The sequence below is a fragment of the Pteropus medius genome, unplaced genomic scaffold (genome assembly GCF_902729225.1).
Source record: "Pteropus medius unplaced genomic scaffold, Ma_sr-lr_union100, whole genome shotgun sequence".
Taxonomy (NCBI): domain Eukaryota; kingdom Metazoa; phylum Chordata; class Mammalia; order Chiroptera; family Pteropodidae; genus Pteropus; species Pteropus medius.
The window spans coordinates 23,081,462-23,101,137 of NW_024355205.1; the positions used below are offsets into that span (position 1 = coordinate 23,081,462).

At 31.4% G+C, this 19,676-nt stretch overlaps 1 protein-coding gene across 2 annotated transcripts in view; it reads left to right on the forward strand.

Moving 5' to 3' along the window:
• The window catches only part of NCAM2 (neural cell adhesion molecule 2), a 407,496-nt gene that overhangs the window by 281,210 nt on the left and 106,610 nt on the right, over positions 1 to 19,676 (forward strand). For both annotated transcript variants that reach the window (XM_039857416.1, XM_039857415.1), the window contains exon 9: positions 18,002 to 18,152. In XM_039857416.1, the coding sequence (XP_039713350.1) occupies positions 18,002 to 18,152 (151 nt within the window). The remainder of the gene's footprint in view (positions 1 to 18,001; positions 18,153 to 19,676) is intronic.

Here is a 19,676-nt window from a genome sequence, read left to right on the forward strand (position 1 = left end):
CAGGATAATACTTAAGCTCAGCGTGTGCGCCTTCACTAGTACATACACCTACCTGGAAAACACTGCCTTTGTGTCAGAGGTACTTTTAATTAATGTGATACAAAATTTAACTATGAAATTTGGGATATAAATCTAAAAGCAACAAATAAACAGGACAAACAAACAGAGACTCATGGACATGGACTATAGACTGATAGTTACCAGAAGGGGGAAGGGGGAAAGATAAACGGGGTAGAAGGGGTCAAATATTTGGTGACAGAAAGAAATCTAACTATGGGCAGTGAACACACAGTAAAGCATATATAAATATTGGTAATGATGCCAATTAACTCAGCAAATAAAGCAGTGTGATTAACTTCAAAAACAATCTCTTCCTATTTTTTTCTGAAGTAAAATATGAAATTCTAGTCTTGGTCTGAGTTTAGATCAATTTATAACTTTGCGATTAAAAAATAAGATTTTGTGTTCTTTTACATTTATTTGAACAATTTGTTTCTGTGTCAAAGATAATGACCTTACTGATGCAAATTTAACTTTAGTTTTTTATGTCTGTTTTGCTTTCTGTCCATTCAAATAAATAAATGTATTTAAATTGAAATTTAAAATTAAACAATTATTAACACAAATCATGAATAGTCTATGTTAACATTTTGTTTTGCACTTACACACAGAAATCATATTATACCAAAATGTTTTTTTTCTGTTTTAATTGTGTAGGAAAGATAAGCATTTTTCTCCATGGATTTAAGCAGTATGACCTGGACAAGACTTATTTAAAATGTTCTTGAATACTAAAATGCCAAATCTAAAAGAATTTCTAGCTAAAATAAAAATAGTTCTTTTACACAACTACCTGAATAAAAGTGATGTTTTAAATTATGTAATAATTTAAATATCTCACCATATAAATATTTATTATTACACTATTGCATTCATTATTATATTACTGTTATATGCTCTGGGATATTATTATTATTTATGGTGCATGTACAGCTCTGTCCTAAGGAAACTTATTGTTTTAAAAATTATTTACTTAAATCACTTTTATTAGAAGGCAGAAGATGATAATGGAGTAAAGTTTATATATGATCATTATATATATATGATCTAAGAATTTTCAGTGGAGGGTTTCGCATCACGTGAAAATTCTTAGATCATATATACATAATGTAAAAATTACATTAAATATTTTTATTTCTTTTAATTCTAAAGCAAATATGACTTCTTGAAAGATAAATTTCATAAAGTATAATCAGCAAAGTAATCTTTAAAGTGATAGGATTTTATGTGACCACCATTTCTTTTATCACTTGCCAAAATTTATTTAGCAAAAATCAACAAATGCTATTGAAGACTACTACATTTGCATGTAGTATTCTAGGCACAAAGAATGCAGCAGTGGTAAAGAGTTTCCTGCTTCATGATGTGTACAGTTTAGGAAGGGTGATGGAATCAAAGCATATTTAAAATCATGTCTTTTCTTTATGATGATGAAAATTTGAAATGTGCAATTTTCATATTCAAAATTGAAAGTTTTAAGTATGTAAGTGAACTTCTACAAGACTATAAATATAGCTTTAACATGTTTTTCTGCACTGTCACAGATCCAGTTTAACTTGCTCTTCTGAGGTACCTCTGTATTGGTACATGACTACTCTCATCAGACTATCTCCTGTCAATTTGTTCTAGGCTGATGAAAATGGCTTAGACTCTGATCTGAAAAATTTTAAATACATAATGATATAGTTGAGAGCAAGTTTATATTATAAGGGGAAATTTTAAAATTTCAACTTATTTTTCTTTCTTAAATAGAAACTACCAAATCCTCAATTATTGATTTAAAAAAGAAAGACCTGCACTTTAATATAAAGTTTCCAGTGAAGTGAAAAGTAAAATACGATGGCACATTTATAGCATTGTTTTTAAGAATGAAGAACAGTATATAAGTATTTTTATACAGAGTTATAAGTAATTATACTTCTGGGAAAAGTTTTTACAGCTGTATTTTTATTACTTTTTTGAGGAATTTTATTCATACCTTTTTACCAAACCCTGAAGGTGCGTTCTGGGATTCAGTTATGGAAAATTCTTAATGCCTGGTTCTAAGACTTATACATGCACACCATACACACACACACACACAAACAGGAACAGAGGTCAAGGAGTGCATGATAATGCAAAAAATAAATAAATAAATTAAGTAAAATATGTTAGTAAATAACTTAGTGCTATGTTTGTTCAGATATCTTAAACACATTCATATGTTGCTGACTATGGGTGATATAATGAAAAAAGAGTGGAAGTTACAAAACTGCATAAACTTTCCAAGAATCAGAGGTTAGAGGTAATGGGACGTTTTAATCACATTGCTAATGAGAGAATTTTCAGCCCCTTGAATTTCTCTTGCATAATTTGCAAGTGTCTAAAGGAAAACTTTTTCATTTAATGTGATTTTGCTATTAGGGGATCTTGAATAATCTGTGTTACCCTGATAATCTGCCTCTCTATGAATTGAAATGTTTGGGTTAATATTCAGGGGAATGGAATTGAACCAAGGCTGTACATCGAAATAACATAAGGATCTGTGTACGCATCTACCTGACTTAGCTTCACCCCCTGAGAGATGACTGAGCCTCACTCCCAGAGTTCTGACTGAGCCTGGCTCTTCAATGTCCTGAGCCAGTGAATACTTGATAGCATAAATCCTCAGAAATGGTGCTTATGCGTATGCCATGTAGAGATCCTTTATCTCTGAAATTACTATATTTCTTTCATCACAAACCCACCTACACCCTTAACATGCATGAAGTATTTATTTAGAAAACTTAAAATGGTCTTGTTATCCTATGCAGCTATATATAGAGTAAGGTACGTAAAAGGAATTCGTTTGTAGAACCATACATAGATTCCTAATTATGCTATATTTGTTATTCCAAGTTCATAAAAATAGCATTTGGTGGAAAAGTGCTTTGTGGTAGTTTTAACAGTGATTCTTAGTTTCAACTCCTAAATCTCCATTTACCTGCTCTCTGATATCAAGTAAATTGCTATGTTTTTCAGTGGTAAAGTTCTGTTGTTTATAAAATAGTTCCCATCAAGCTTTAATATTTTCTCATTCAATAAATCTCTCTCTTGACTCAGCAGATAATCATACATTTTAAGATACAATTTTTATTCTAATGCCAAGCCCTTTTTAAATTCAGGTATTTAATAATTTTTCATTTCATGGTTTTCTAATAATTTAATACAGTGAAGCAGTGTGTTTCCAATTTCCTTTTTCTATATGCCTTTTCCATATAGAAAAGCTAAAATTACTTCGGTAATATATTTCTATTGGAAAAATGTTAATTTCTGATTGTAGAAAAGAATGCCAAAAAAAATGTATACTCCTGGCCCCTGTAGATTTTAATACCTATTTTGTTTTCTTTCCAGAGAAAATTAGCTTTTCTGAGGGATTTTATATTCGAAGGGCATTTTTAAGTTGTTCATAATGCATTTTTTCCATACTAGTGCTCTTAGAGCAATAATACAAGTCCCTGCAGGGCAATAGGCAAAATGGATGCTTCGATTCCCAATCCGACGTAGGTGGTAGAATATAATTAGTCATGTTGGAAATCTTCCTAGATGCTTCTGAGCCTCCTGAAAGGTGGGTTTTCAATCATTTACAACTTTGAGATTTCTTTTTCAGCCCACAGCTTGAATAACAATTATCAAAGATGTCTAGTCACAAATTCAACATATCCTTATAAAAACGATTTTGGGGAGAATTCCTGGAAATATTTTAAAAACAAAAATAGCATCCTTCTTAAAAACATCATTTATTAATGAATTATTATTTTTAAATCTATTATGAGAATTTCCATTCAAAAGAAACTCATGTTCATAAGATGTTGTGAGAGTAGTTTACAATTTTATAATAATTTTTTGGGGGGAAGATGTTACTTCCATACTGAAAGTGACTTTAGTATGGCTTCGTAGCAGAAAATATATATATATTTTTGTAAATACTATATCCTGCATACAGATTTCAGTTACCTTTATGAAGTCTTATGAAGAAACCTACTATTACCCCTGAAGAAAATTAAAAAAAAAACAAAACAATGTATGGCTATAAAGAAATATGGAGATATGAGTAAATATTAGTAGACAGCAAAAAAAATGTGCAGTAAATGTAACTTTGAATTATGTATGATATTTTAGTGAACGATATTAACTAAATTCAAGAAATGAGATGAAATAAATTTGAATGAATGTATGGACAGCAATGCTGACATTTTGGTACAATTTTTAATATATATATATGAAAAGTAAATGTGAGTTAATTATTACACAAGTAGACATAGTATATGTATGAAAATATTTGAGCAATCATTGTAATAACTTACGGAAAATAATACAGTTGACGAATTCCATTGTTAAGCTTAAGCAGGCAACAAAAATGTGCATAAAATAATGTTAGTTACACAATATTTAATTAATAAAATTGAATACATTTTAATAAGTAATACTTTCTAGTTGTTGCAATGCCTTCCTTGCTCTTGACTCATGGGTGATCAGATAATAAATTGAAATAGATTAAACAAAGATCCTTAATAATAACTCTGTTCAGTCATCTATCGAGTAGTTGTGTTTATTGAAGAAGAAAAACCTCTTAGATCACTTCTTTAGTTGTGATATTATATTTTCATGATCTATATCTTAGAGCAGCATCATTGCTATTGTTTAGTAACCAAAAAAGTTTTTGTCAAAATTTTTAAGTCTTTCATTCTTAGATGCCAGATTATTTTTAGATGCATATTTAGTCGGTGTCTTTCTATAAGGAAAACATGTAATTTATACTCTATCAAATATGTAGAAATAATGTAATTCTAATAATTGTAGATCCTACCATCTTTTCCTGAGCCCAAGCCACCAACCTTGCTAACTTCTTTTAATCCCTGGCTTAAATTTCATTCTCTATTATTATGATCACTACCTCATATATACTTCTAGGTCTACTTTTTTACTTCATGAAGCTTTTCTGGGAAACATCAGTCATGGTTTAATTAACCTCCATGCCTATCCACACATGTGGTAAGACAGCCAAACTTTACTGGAGAAAAACTTACAATCATTTTGAATGGGCTCTCTTTAAAATTGTGACCCATACTTAATGTGCGCTCTTCAGGCTGTGTATCATTTGTGTCACATTTTCCTGGCACATTTTCTTGATCAGTTTTAGATAGCCACTTCCTATATTTCCTCTGTCCTCAAATTTACAACCCTCCTCTATCTTCCAAGATCTCAGTTGATTACCTGCTTCCTCTTTTACTAAGAAAATAAAAACAATCAAAAGGAAACTTTAACAAAATTCTACTACTATCTCTACCTTCTATATAGGTGAACCTATAGATTACTATGAATGAAATATGAGTTTTGATGTAAATAATAGTTCTCATCTTCTTTAATATACCATGTATATCAGACCAGTAATTCATCTCTCTATTCCCAATATTTTTTTACTCATTATCTTATTTATCATTCCCATCAACATACAAAAATATTTCATTATTTCTCCTACTATTTATATATAATATATTATATATTTCATATGCACTATATAGCTTATATGTGACATATTTTATTTTTATGTTTATGTTTAACATACATACACATGCCATATCCTTTGTACATGTGTGTATATTTATATATGTGCATATAGACAGATAGATTATAGATAGTTAATTAGAAAGAGAAAGAGTAGAGAGATAGATCATGATAGATAGATAGATGATAAATAGATAGATAGATGATAGACAGATAATACATAAAGCTTCCAAATACCATCTGATCTCTATCCTCTGTCACAGCCAATTTTCTTGAACTTGTTGTTTAAATTTGTTCTCCCTAATTTTCTTTCTGCAATTGTCTCCTGAATAGACTACAGTCAGGCTCTATCCATATCACCCCACTGAAATTCTCTGGCAAGTTTACCAATAATTTCCACTTTCTAAAACTCAACAGTAACTTGTCAGTCTCATTTATTTCTGCCTAACAGCAGCACTGACCCAGTTAAATAATCTTTTTTGTTTAAGCATGTTCTTTGACTTGCAGTATGCCCTCCTGGTTTTTCTCCAGTCCAACTCTGTGCATTATCGCCACATTCGCTTCTCCCTCAGTCATCCCAGTCTTGTTGAATGGTGACTCTTTCTTTTCAGTTTAATAGGCTGACATTCTTGAAGTTACCTTTGACTCTTGTTTATTATTATTCCCATATTCTACTTTTTAGCAAATTCTATTAGCCCTATTTTAAATACATTCAAAATTTGATCATTTGTGAACACTCAACGGTCTCTGTTCTGGTCCAAGCCATTCTAATTACTCCGTAGATTATTGCAATATCTTTTAAAAAAGAGGTTTCAATGCACCCACCTTTGCCTCCTGTTATTCTCATTAAAATAGCTAGGTTGGTCCATTTGAAATAAGCCAGATAATATCACTCTTGTTCAGCAGCCTCTAGCAGTCTCTGAAAGCTTCTAATATCATTTGAAAATCCCTTCTAATATTACATGGCTCTGCATGATAGGCCACTCTTCCAATAATTCGTATGTCCTCTTTTTCCTCATATCCAGCTATTAAGATCAATTAATTTCAGTAAAGTAAGATTTCACATATCCTCCATCAATCTTTGGGCATCACAAGCTTTTCAACAGCATGTATATTTTATATATTTAGAACATTGACTGCATGCTGCAAGTCATAAATATAGTGAAAACTATCACAAATCTTTGATGTACTGACTAGTTTCTAATTACTTTTGAGTTTGCTGAGAGAGTCCTTGACTGCCAAACTGAAGTTTACATGGTAGACTATTGATTTTTAACAATAATTAACAAGAGTATGGTTCAGTCAATTGTCAATTTCTTTAGGTAAACTAAGGATAAATTGTAGACCACTGTTCATTTAATTACAAAATCAGAAGCCAGTTAATAACTAAGTTCAAAACACTAGAGTTGATTTACTATATGGATAGTTGCATTCAATTCTGAAGCTTACTGTATCCAACAGAGTTGTAGGAGCTGTGATGATACAAGGACATATTTTAAAACAAAAACACATAACACTAATGTAATAATATCATATCCACTGATAATTTGAATAAATTAATATAATCCTCTGATAGCTTAGTGAATTAATAATTTGTTTACTCATGAATGAAATCTCCTTTGGGTCCAAATGATAGAAAAGGCGATAATTATAAGTTATATGAAAGCAGGAGTTTAGCCGGAAATAGAACTGCACACTCTTCCTGTGTGTACCATAGAAATGATGTTGGAGATTTATTGTATTGTGGCCTTATCCACGTTCCTATATTATAGGAAACAAGGCTAGCTGGCTTTTTTTTTTTTTTATCAGCACCTTGAGATAACACATTGCATATTTATCTACTAATAGTATATTTTTAAAATACCTTATAAAATTTACAACAATCTACCATGTAATATGCTTATTTGACAACTTCTTATATTGGCATATCTCGACCCACAATTAGAAGCTCGATGAGGCCATTTCTCATCATTTTTAGGTCTTATAGCAAAGGTAATATAAGTTCTCAGACCATCTCTGCTTTCTGGAGCTTTGTCTCCACTAGACATCTCTTTAAGATAATGCCGATATTTTTTTCATCCTCAAATGATTAATATAATAACTGAAACCATTTATCACAGACTTTACAGACCTCTCTGATACATAATTTTTTAATTGTTTTAGAAAAAGGAATATAATGTGGAAATATAGGATACTTTATCTTATCTTAATGTTTTTGACAAAGTCCACACTGTATCATCTACTTTCTATGATTTAGGGTTGTAGCATTGATTTATACTTGGGAACTGCTTTAATAAACATAGCTTTTGGTTAAAAAAAATTATCATCAACATTTCCAACTCTTGCATTATTTTATTATCTTAATAACATCTATTAGATCCATAATTGAAGACTTCTAATGATTATAAAAAGTTTGGTTTGTACATGCAGTCTATGTTTTAACTTGTCTTATCTTAATGGATTGCTTTGTTTACAATGAAACAAACTCCAAAACCAAAGCCAAACAAAAGCACCTCAGTGGAGTTCATGTATTTGTTATACACAGTTTTATTTTTCAGCCATCTCTTAGAGATAGGTTATTTCTTTGTCTGTGTAATAGAATTATTTGATGAAATTGTAGCTATTTTGGTGCATGGTGAGTAGTTTAGGGCATTTTTGGTGTATAGTGAGTAGTTTGGGACATTTATTTATGTTCATGTTTTATATAAAACATTTCCAATAAATAAACTGCTTATATTTAAGATAATCGCGTTATTTATATGAGTAAGACTTTGGGACAACTTGAGGAGAGTTTAAAGTAGATATATGTATAAGCTTTTCACCTCTTTGAACTTCCCACCCAATGTGTAGTTATGAGGCAGCGAAATAAAGTATCAATCACTCAGCATAACTCAGTACTCAAAAAGGAGCATATGTTTGCTATAATACTAGTGGCTCATATGACAATAATTATACACATTAGTTATATAAAATTCCTTATATATCTAATGGTGGTTATGTTTGCATATGTACTTGGCATGATGTTATTTTTAAAAAGAAGGGAAAACATATTTTGGCAGTTACTGTTCTACTTTGCGGTATTGGTCTGATGAAAGTGATGCTGTTGATACTGATATGTGTTATACTATAAGTATTCTCACATCCATGACAAAAGGTGGTCACTAGATGCTAAATGCATTGCATTTTCTGACCTTAAGTGTGGAACTAGTGATGATTTAAAATAGTTGTTAGAACTTCTCTTACCAGGTGTAATGGAGAAAGAGGGGCTCAATTTACACTCTGACTTTCACCAACGACACCAGCAAACAAAATTTATGACATCATGGGCAGTGAAAGAAGAGAAACAAATGATATGAGCCTTATGATTGTTCAAGCTCTCTTTCTAGAGCAAGTTTCCAGGCTGCAGCATAAGGATGACGTTTCCGGTTGTCTCTTTTAGCTGAGGAAATAATGTTCTTAGTTTGAGTGGCAGAGGGTGCTAGAATTCAGAGAATGGGGTATGAGAGAGAACAGAAGAGACAGACAGACAACAGATGAAGGGAGGGAGGATGGGATGGGAGGGGAGGAGAGGAAAGAAGAAGGTAGAGGGAGAGAGAGAGAGATCGATCTTCAGCATTTATCCCAGAAGTTGTCATCTTAGTATCCACAAGAGTATGGGTATGAGGAAACCATCCACAGCCATAGAAAGAACTACTGGAAAACTGAGGAATGTTGCTTTAGGAGTGTGGCCACATTTGTCATAAACTAAAGATTAATCCCAACTCCCCAAGTTTAAAATCCTCAAAAAAATAAAATTGTTTTCAAGTAATTTAACTGTCTCAGAGAAGTCACCAAACATATTTAAAGTAATAAACACACACACACACACACACACACACACACACACACACACACACTCACAGCTCAAAATTTCTAATTCAAAGTCTGGCATCTGATAAATTTCAAGGACTTCATGGTATACAAAAATATAATCCATAATAAGGAAAGACAAATCAATCAATAGAAAAATCCATTAATGACATTGATGATAGTATTAGTAATAGGAACGTTAACTTTTATTTATAAATACTACATATATACTATAAGATACAATAAAGCACAAACATAATAAAGATATATAAAACAAATAAAAATATTAGAGATTAAAAAATATCAAGTAAAAAACACATTAGATGAGATTAACAGATTAGATACTGCCAAAGAAAACATTAGTGAAATCAAAGAACCTATCCAAATGATACAGATGGAATGAGACTGATATAAGCAACTTTGTGTCTTCATGCTCTGAGTAAGTATTGGCCAAAGAAGGCTCAGAACAGGACCTTATTTGTCTTAATGGGTAGAGAAAAGAAAGAATGTTCCCAAAATATTCTTTATACTGTATTTTTTTTCCTTATAGAATGTATTGCAGGGACTTACATAAAAATATACTAAAGGAAAAGGATAGTCACTGTACTTAACATTTTATGTATATCAGGCATTTTTTAAGTATTTCAATTAACATTACTATACTACTTTCTGTTGGATATTGTATTGCTTGATTTTTAAAAAATATCTAATTTATCTATAATTTGAACTAGATTACCTTATTGCTTAGACACTAGATACTAACTACGTTACTGATTATAACAATGTTCATTATGTACCTAGCATCAAGCCTGCATAATCTCATGCAATTCTAACCAGGTGTGCGGAAAAGCAGCAAATATTATATATTGTGTATAAGTCAACTTGTTTTGTGATGTCTGCAAAATAAATGCATCAGAGTCTCATTGGCTTTCAATACAAAAATGTATGGGTTTGTAAATAAGCTGCAGCAGCATGTTCTAAACTTGAATTTGGGTTCTGATATGCTCTATATGTCCTAACAATTCAGGAAAAAAGATAAAGGAAGAAATCTCATCTTGGATATGCTGTTTGAACAATTTCATGAAAAAATGTAGGATGTGATTTTAAAACAAAGATTAGTGAATAGTGTAATGAAACTCCACATATTTTACTCAGATTTAATAGTTACAAATATTATGCCATTCCAATTTTAATACTTCAGGCCATCTATTTTCCAATAAGCTATCTTTGTGTTTCATAGCGATATATATATATATATATATTATATATATATATAATCCAAAATAAATTATATATATATATATATTATATATATATATATAATTTATTTTGGATTATATATATATATAATATATATATATTATATATATATATAATTTATTTTGGATTAAAAAACACTGAATCAAACCAATGGCTATTCAAAACCTTGAAACAATGGAGTCAGTGTTTATCAGTGATTACTAACATTAGTTCTGGAGCAATATGGTTTAATAATGTGATATCAGTGTTTATAAGGTAAATTCAATTATATGGCACAAATTATAGTAATACATCTGACCATCTTATAATGAACATTGAACAGGATTTCAGAGTATAATGTACCTCATGCTTTTAGATCTCTTTTCTGGGTTCTCATTATTGTATGGATAAAACTAAAATTTCATATAAATGGAATCATTCACTATGTGGCCTTTGTTACTAGCTTTTTTTTCACTTAGCATAATAGTTTCAAGGTTCATCCATGTTGTAGCCTAAGTAAGTACTTCATTTTTTATAGCCAAATAATATTCCATCGTAAGGATATACAACATTTTATTTACCCATACATCAAAAAATGGACATTTGTATTACTTTCACTTTTTGGCTTTATTCATAATGCTGTTATGGTCATTCATGCACAAGTTTTTGTGTGGACACATATGCTTAATTCTCTTGGGAGTGTAATCTGAGTCATTTAATAACTCTGTGTTTAACATTTTGAGTAACTGTCAGATATTTTATCCAGAGTACCTGCACCATTTTACATTCTCACCAGCAATGCAGAAATTCCAAATTCTCCACCTACTTGCCAACATTTGTTATTATCTGTCTTTTCTATTATAACCATCCTTGAAACTGAAATGGTACTATGGTTTTAATTTATATTTTCATGATAACTAATGATGTTGAGAATTGTTTTCTTTTTCGTATTGGTCTTTCTTTGACTTTTGATGCTCTTTATGTCAGTTTTGTCTTGTCTGTCAAAGCACGTCATCTCTAATTTTTCTTCTTATATTTGACATGTCAGCTCCAGCGAGCTTATTTAAATTATTTGGACATAGCATTTTCTCCTCTAGTCCAGTCTTATGTAGTTCCCATTTTCTTCCTAAATTTCCCTCCTTTTTGCTTGCTCTAAGCTGACATTCCAGGTGTGTGATTGCAAAAAGCCCAATATTCAGAAGGGCACTGTGTCTAATATGCTACTGTGGTTGTCTTAAAATTTGTAATAATTTTGAATGAGCGACTCCACATTTTATTTTGCAGTGGGCCCTTAATATTATGTATCTGGTCTGGTGCCTTAATTGCCATTGTTATTTGTCCTTCAAGTCTCAGCTTAGAGAGAAATATCTTCAAGAAATTGTTCCTCACCTCTGTAAAATTCATTAGGTGTTTTTCCTGAATTTCATCTACACCAGCATGTATTATGACTTTTCATTTTTTTCTAATACTATTGATTTATGAACCTAAGGGCTTTGCCTTTCTTATCCATTTTTTTCTGTCCTGAGAACACAGCATAGATCTAGCTATATAATACAATATGTAGTTTGACCACATAATATGGCCCAAATGGTGAACCATATAGCAAATGTAATCAGAACATGAAGTCCAGGGTCAGACAGCTTGTACATACAACTACTGTCATTTACAACCTGTGTTGAACCTGGGAAAGTTATTTAATGTTTCTGGACCTCAATTTATTCATACTTAAAATGGAGATGACATTAGTCCCAATCTTGTAGCAGGTTTATGGAGATTAAATGAATTAATAAATGTATAACATTTAGAATAGTGTCTAACTACCATTTGGTATACGCATTAGCTGTTATCATTGTTATCTTCAATTCTTATTTGTTGAATAAATTATTGACTGTATATACAAAGAAAAGAAAAGGACATTAGAACCTGGTGAAGAAACTACATAAATTAAAGAGAAGTTTTAATGATTATTATTACTGTTTATTACATCAATTTACACTTCTAGGAGGAAAGGTAATTGTACAAGTTCAGTTCACGAATCAAAATAGGAAGAAAGTTAGGAAGCTGAGATCAAGCCCAAAGAGAAGCAAAATTGAGTCTAAGAGCAAATATATGAACTTTATAAGGAGAAAAGAGAATCTTTCTGTTTAAAATTCTTTGCAGAAATCAACTCAATACAACGGTAACACAATTTTGATAACTTAGTTTGGGTAAATTAATTCCAATAACCTTTAGAGAGCATCTTTTTTCTTGTTTACATATTTAACAGTTATGCCTTGACACTACATTCAAATATTTGCAGTTGAGTTTAATTCATATTCAATACAAATGTAATGCCATTATGAATAAGACACACCGAATACATAATACAGGGGTGCAATTTGTGTGTGTGTCTGCATTTGTCTTGGGTGCTGCATGTGTTCTTATTTACCTGCCCAATGTGAGGAGATCTCATATTGCCTTCTCTTACATACTGCCGGCCTCCCTCATTTCTTTCATGTGCCTTCCAAGGACATGTGCCTGGACTTCTCTCTACAACACTGCCCCCTCTCACCATTTTCAGATCTCAGTCCACACTTTAGTTTATCAGGGGACATACTTCTGACATTTCCACCCCTTTGTTAACTTCCCTCCAAAATGAAACTGTGGTGTTCCTACATAGTGCTTTTCAGTTTATTTGTATTATACTTTTAAATTAATATCTGTCTTCTCTGTTAAATTTTGAGGGTATAAATTAAAATTTTGAGGGTATAAATCCACTAAGGGTATAAATTATTCTGTTTAGCTCAGCATGTATCCCCAGTGCCTGAATGCTTATTGTGGAATAATTGCACATAAAAATATTGAGTAACCAAGTCACACGCTACACGGTTCTCTGAAAAGGCCTAAAGAGTCAATGACTTTGAAAAGTTTCAAAGACATGAGTGTAAGGAAGAAGAAAGATAGGCAATACTGGCAACCTCGGATGTGTTGTGTACTACATTTGGATTCTAAATTTGGCAATACATGGCTAGTCAGGTAATGTTACAAAAATAACCTATAAACATGAAACATTATATAATTTTAAACGTATGACAATTAAATTTGACAACAAAATATTTATGTTGCAACTAAACTCAAGAAGGTGGTTATCAAATAGTACTTGATTAATGGTTATTGAAAGAACAGTAAACTATAATCATTTTATAGAAATATCAAAATGCTATTCAAATAAGCAGTTCTTCAACTGACCTTCTGGAAAGGCAAAGAATATAAATCAAATCAAATTTCAGAGTTCCTTTCTGTAAAGGACTGGAATGGTAATGTACAGACAGACACTTTACTTTTTAATCATCTTACTTAATGCAGTGATAGAACCTGAAGATACTAGATGGACAGCTAATATGTCCATTAACCTGTCTCAGTCAAATATCAGATGTCTTAAATGACTCTTCAGTAGGTGGTGAATCAAAGCCAAGATATAAATGAGTTTTCTTTCAGAAATATGTAATGTGTTTGTGTAGTACAGAGATGTCCTTTGGAATGTCAGATATGAGAGGGAGTGACTTTGCTCTTCTAATGTAAGTACTTGAGACAAATGCATATTGTGTCATATTACAGAGCCCATGCCAAGTCTGAAATGATATAATTACCCAGGGAATCACTTACCTTCACAAAGAAATTTCATTCTTCCAGAATTTTTGTTAGTAATTTCAGATACATAATAATTTTTAAACACCAACACTTTTACTGATAGCATGCTAATTTTATGTACACCAGTATTTTTTCACAAATCAAAAGCTTATCATTTACAACAGGTATTAGCAAGACGACCTCTTTAATTTTCATGGGAGGTAAATTTACCTTTTAGTGCTGCAGAAGAACAATACATTTTCTGATGAAAAACTGAAGAATTTGCTTTGCATCATGCTAAGAGGAATAAGTCAGCCAGAAAAGATTGAGAACCACATGATTTCACTCATATGTGGGATATAAAACCGAAAGCAACAAATGAACAAGAAAAATAAACAAAAACTCATAGACACAGACAACAGAGGGAAAGGGGGTAGGGGGAAGCTAGCTAAGGATAAAGGGGGTCAAACATATGGTGATGGTAATGGAAGATTTGACTTTGGGTGGTAAACGCACAATGCAGTACACAGATGATGTATTATTGAATTGTACACTTGAAACCTATATAATTTTATTAATCATCATCACCCCAATAAATTTAATTAAAAAATTGATAAGTATAAAAATATTTGTCAAATTCTAATAAGAATATTAAATACAAGTTTTTAATCCATAGTAAATAATAGCTGAAGGATTAAAAGCCCTTTACTAAATTATGTAAATTTCATCACAATTTGATTTGCTTTATAATAATATTGGAATATCATAATTCTGTCCTAGGTAGTAGTCCAGGTGACTGTCACATGAAGTACCGTAAAAGTGTTCTCACATTTGTTCAACTATGATATGACCCTACAGGCGAAGTTTTAATAAGACCGTAAAAGGCAATATGTCCCATGAAAAGCACAGAATTCAAAGTAGTAACTGTAAATAACATAAAATTATATATAATGTAAATAATGTAAATATAAAGAAATAATATATATAATAATTATATAACATAGTCAACCAGGAACTGTTTTAAATATAAATTGATTTTGGCCAAAAAATTAAAGAAATGATATTGGAATCCTGCTGTTTAGATATAGAAGAGATAACGGGGGAATGATTGAAGACAGGTCTGTGAAGGGTGCTTATGGAACACACAGGATTCATGACAGTACGAGTAATTCAAATTAATTGGAATCTAAATTGTAAAGTGTGCTTAGGCAGAAAAGTGCTGCCATATGGAAGTCCTTAAACGTCAGGCTGAGGGGTTGGGGTTTTATTCGGGAGAGAATACAATGTTATTTATGATTATAGAGCACAGGGGATGTGAAACTTTCATAAAGCTGTTATGAGAATTAAAAGTTTGCTTTTAAAGAAACATATTCTTAGCTGCACAAGGAATAATTTCTGCAGCTGGAATGATTTTTTTGCAAGAGAAACATAGGAAATAACATAATGTTGGTGGCTTTTGCAGAGTCAGGGAGTCTTTTTCGGTCACATTCAGCCTGTGATTGTTCTCTCTGAAATCCAGAGACGCCTGCCAATATCCTTCCAGCTCAGCAGCACAAACTAAGACTGTGTACAGGAGACACAGACAGCAAGCAGAGAGGTCTTTTGAAACACAGTTGTTGAAAACTGGAAATAATAATGTAGAACAAGATGATAAACTAAGACTTCTCATTATTTGGAATATAAATAGATAAAGATTCAGAAATGAATCCAAAACTGAGGACAGGTATAGCATGGGGCATGGAAAAGCATTAGTAGCATCCATTGAAATAAAGACCATAGAAATAAAGCAAGTAATACCAGGTGAGGGGCTGATGCATTAAGGTCTGGACATGCAGGATTGAGATACAGATCAAAGGGATGTGCCCTGCAAGCGAGGTACCTGGTTCCAAAGCTCCAGGGAAAGGGAGAACCTGGCGAGAAAAAGAGTGACTAAAGGTCATCTGCGTAAATGTGGACAGGGATGAGAGCACCTAAGCAGAATAAATCATCTGAAAAGAGACCAGAGTCCACGCAGAATACAGGGGCCTCCAGGGAGACAGGAGACTGCAACTGAGACCAAGGAGTCCACAGAGGGGGGAAATGGAGAAAAACCAGAAAGTGTGCATGTCTAAAAGCCAAGTGAAGTCAGCACATAGGAAAGAAAGCTGCTTCAATAGGGTCCAGTGATGAACAGAGTGCAGTGAGGTAAGGATGAAAGAATATCCAGGTAGTTACTGAAACTTAGTTACCTGTATAACAAATTGGCCATTTTACTCATTCTGATTGTAACTTTTGTGAATTTTCTGTCTTTTATTTTCTTTTCTCCCAATTAAGTAAATGGGTTTGGCAGTTGAACATCTTAAAAAATTGGCAGAAGAGAATGCCCTTCTGTTTGAAAACCTCATCTTACTATTTTATTTTATTTTTTTAGCAATGCTGGAAGTGGGGAACATATGTTCAGCCTAAAAATCTTTATCTAACTTGCATAATACATCCATAGTATGTTTTTGTTTGTTTCTTTGTTTTTGAAGACCATTTTTCTGATAGTAAATAAATTATTAGTGATGATTACATAATAATTGCATGTCTATATAAAATTGAAAAGCAAAATAGTAATCATATTGTACTCCAATCAACTTCATGAAAAGTAGCTTTAAAATTGTCTTTTTACATTAATGAAGGGAAATAATCAAACACCAAATTTTTATATACAGAGTGCACACATATATTAAAATTTAATTGAATTTCAGTCATATAGAAAATCAAACAACCATTATTTGGTTACATAATAGCATGCAAAAGAGCATGTACCTTGATATTGAATGTAAGTTATATTTCAAAATAAATGTATGGCATAAAATATTTTAAGAGGCACTAAAACCTCAAATACTGAAAAAAAATTGATTCAGTAATAGTAAAGTACGTTTCGTTCAGTATATTTCCTGATTGCATGAAGTAAAATTCAATGAATAAACTATCTCTGTTTTAATATGTATGCTATAAAGGTATTTAAGAAAATAATTCTAGGTATGCTAATTATGTTGCACACAAGAATTCTTATTTGAAATATAATCTATAGGCTAGGCTTGTGTTATAAGCAGTTCCTCTATTCATGGAGTAAGTGATTAAGCATCTTTATATTGTTTCCATTGACTTCCTAAGAATGAGTTAGATAGTGCTATGTTTTAATAATTTATCTATGATGCATCTAGCACCAATTATGCTTATGAGCAGTACTGTTTTATTTATTCAAAAATGAAAACTATAAATTCCTTTTAAAGGCTTTAATTTTTATAAATCTTGATACAGTTTCCTTACATGGTTGAATATGAAACTAAATGCTGCAGGAATGTTGTTTTCATTGGTAGGTTTAAGGCAGAGTTGAATAGGCATCGCTGTTGTTTTGTTACATTTGCAAAGAACGTAATTGGAAGCCAGCAAAACTCTTCCTGGAAGAACATACAAGCTTTCTAAGAGGCAAAGAGCATAATAAATAACAGAGGTTGATAAAACATGTGCTTAAGTGTTTACTACATGTCCCTGTTAGAAGTGGACAGGTAAAATGGATAAACTAGAAACTGTAAATCATAAATATAGAAACGCTGCTCTTTTGAAAAAAATTTGAATGCAGGTTAAGAGTTTATTTTTGTTTCCTATGTATATCACAAATGCTATACGTTTGGTCATTTTACACAAAACAAACATAAAATCTTTCTTTTTCCTGAATCAATGCCAACAGAGCCCAGACGGTCGTGTCGAAGTCAAAGGGCAGCATGGACGCTCATCCCTGCACATCAGAGATGTGAAGTTGTCAGACTCAGGGAGATACGACTGTGAAGCTGCAAGCAGAATTGGAGGGCACCAAAAGAGCATGTACCTTGATATTGAATGTAAGTTATTTTCATTTTGTACGTTTATCAAATCAACTTTTTCTGCTTTGAAAACTAGGAATTTTTGTAGGAAGGTAAAATACATATGTGGTTCATGTTTCATTTAATGCACAGCTTTAGAAAGAATGCAACCCTTCAAAGTCAGTTATTGGAGACATCTAGTGGATGTTATGGGACATTTCACATATTTAATGGTCTTGATATTGCTTACCATGGAAATTGTGTGCTTTTTTGCAACGTTTAACATAAAACACCACGTCGGCTGAACTATATTATTAATTATTATTATTAGTTAGCAATAATTGGTCATCATCTACTTAGATATCTATCTACTTATTATGATATTATTGGTTCTGTGATCCACATAAGAAGTGAGAATTTTCATTTCTTATTTCAAGTTATTTTGTTAAGTTATATGCCATCCTCATAAGATATGACATAGTATTTTTAAAATGGTTAAATATATTAGCATTTATATTTTATCAGAATAGTGTTTAATATCTGAAAGTAGGGACTATGACAAGGAGAGTTGTTAAATATCACAAAATGTTTTATAACTGTGGGATTTGGGAAGTATGAAGACTAATGTAAATAAAACCTGCACAGTCCACCTTAAGTTATTGCATGATTTTAGAATAGTGTAGTGTATATGTGCTTGAAAAAAGAAGAAATTTAACATTATTCTCAATAAATATTCAGGAATCATCAATGCTGGAGGTTCGCTGATACTTGAAAGGACATATCTGTCTTAGAGGGAATGTATAAAATACTCTTATTGACAAAATGTTTCTATTGGAGAATGTCTAGTACATTAATATTGATAGAATATGATGGTAACTGTAAAAGAAGGTACATTATCTTATTGAGGATGCCTCTAGAAAGCAAATATTTTCTCAAGAACAGACACAAATAATCCATATTATTTTATATATTAACTAACTGCTTGTCAAAACAAATGAAAAGACAAATTAAATAATTTATGTCTAGGCTTTCTTTTAAATGTTTTGTTGATTTAAAGTTTGCATTAAGGTCAGTGATTCATTTTGAGTTTATTTTTATGGTGTCAATATATGTTATTTTAACATAGATATATTTAAATCATTCAACACTATTTATTAAAAAGACTTCTAGCTAAGGGTTTTTCTAACATTGTTAATCTTTACAAAGCATTAGTTTTGGTTTTACTAATTTACATTCTCTATCATATATCTGCTTTCTAGTTTGTTGATTTTGGTTTTAACTTTATTGTTTCTATTTTTTTCTACATAGTTTGGTTTTGCTTTGCTCTCTGTTTATAAATTTTTAGGGTGGGATATTAGATCATTTATTTTAAATATTTCTTATTGTCTCATATAACCATATAAAGCTCTAAATTTCTCACTAAGCGGTACTTTAACTGCATTTCACAAATTATAATACGTTGTATTTTTGTCGTTGTTAAGTTGAATTTTTTTTTTTAAATTTCCCTTGTATTTTATCATTGCTCCCTAGTAATTTATAAGGATATGTTTGGCTTTCTGATAT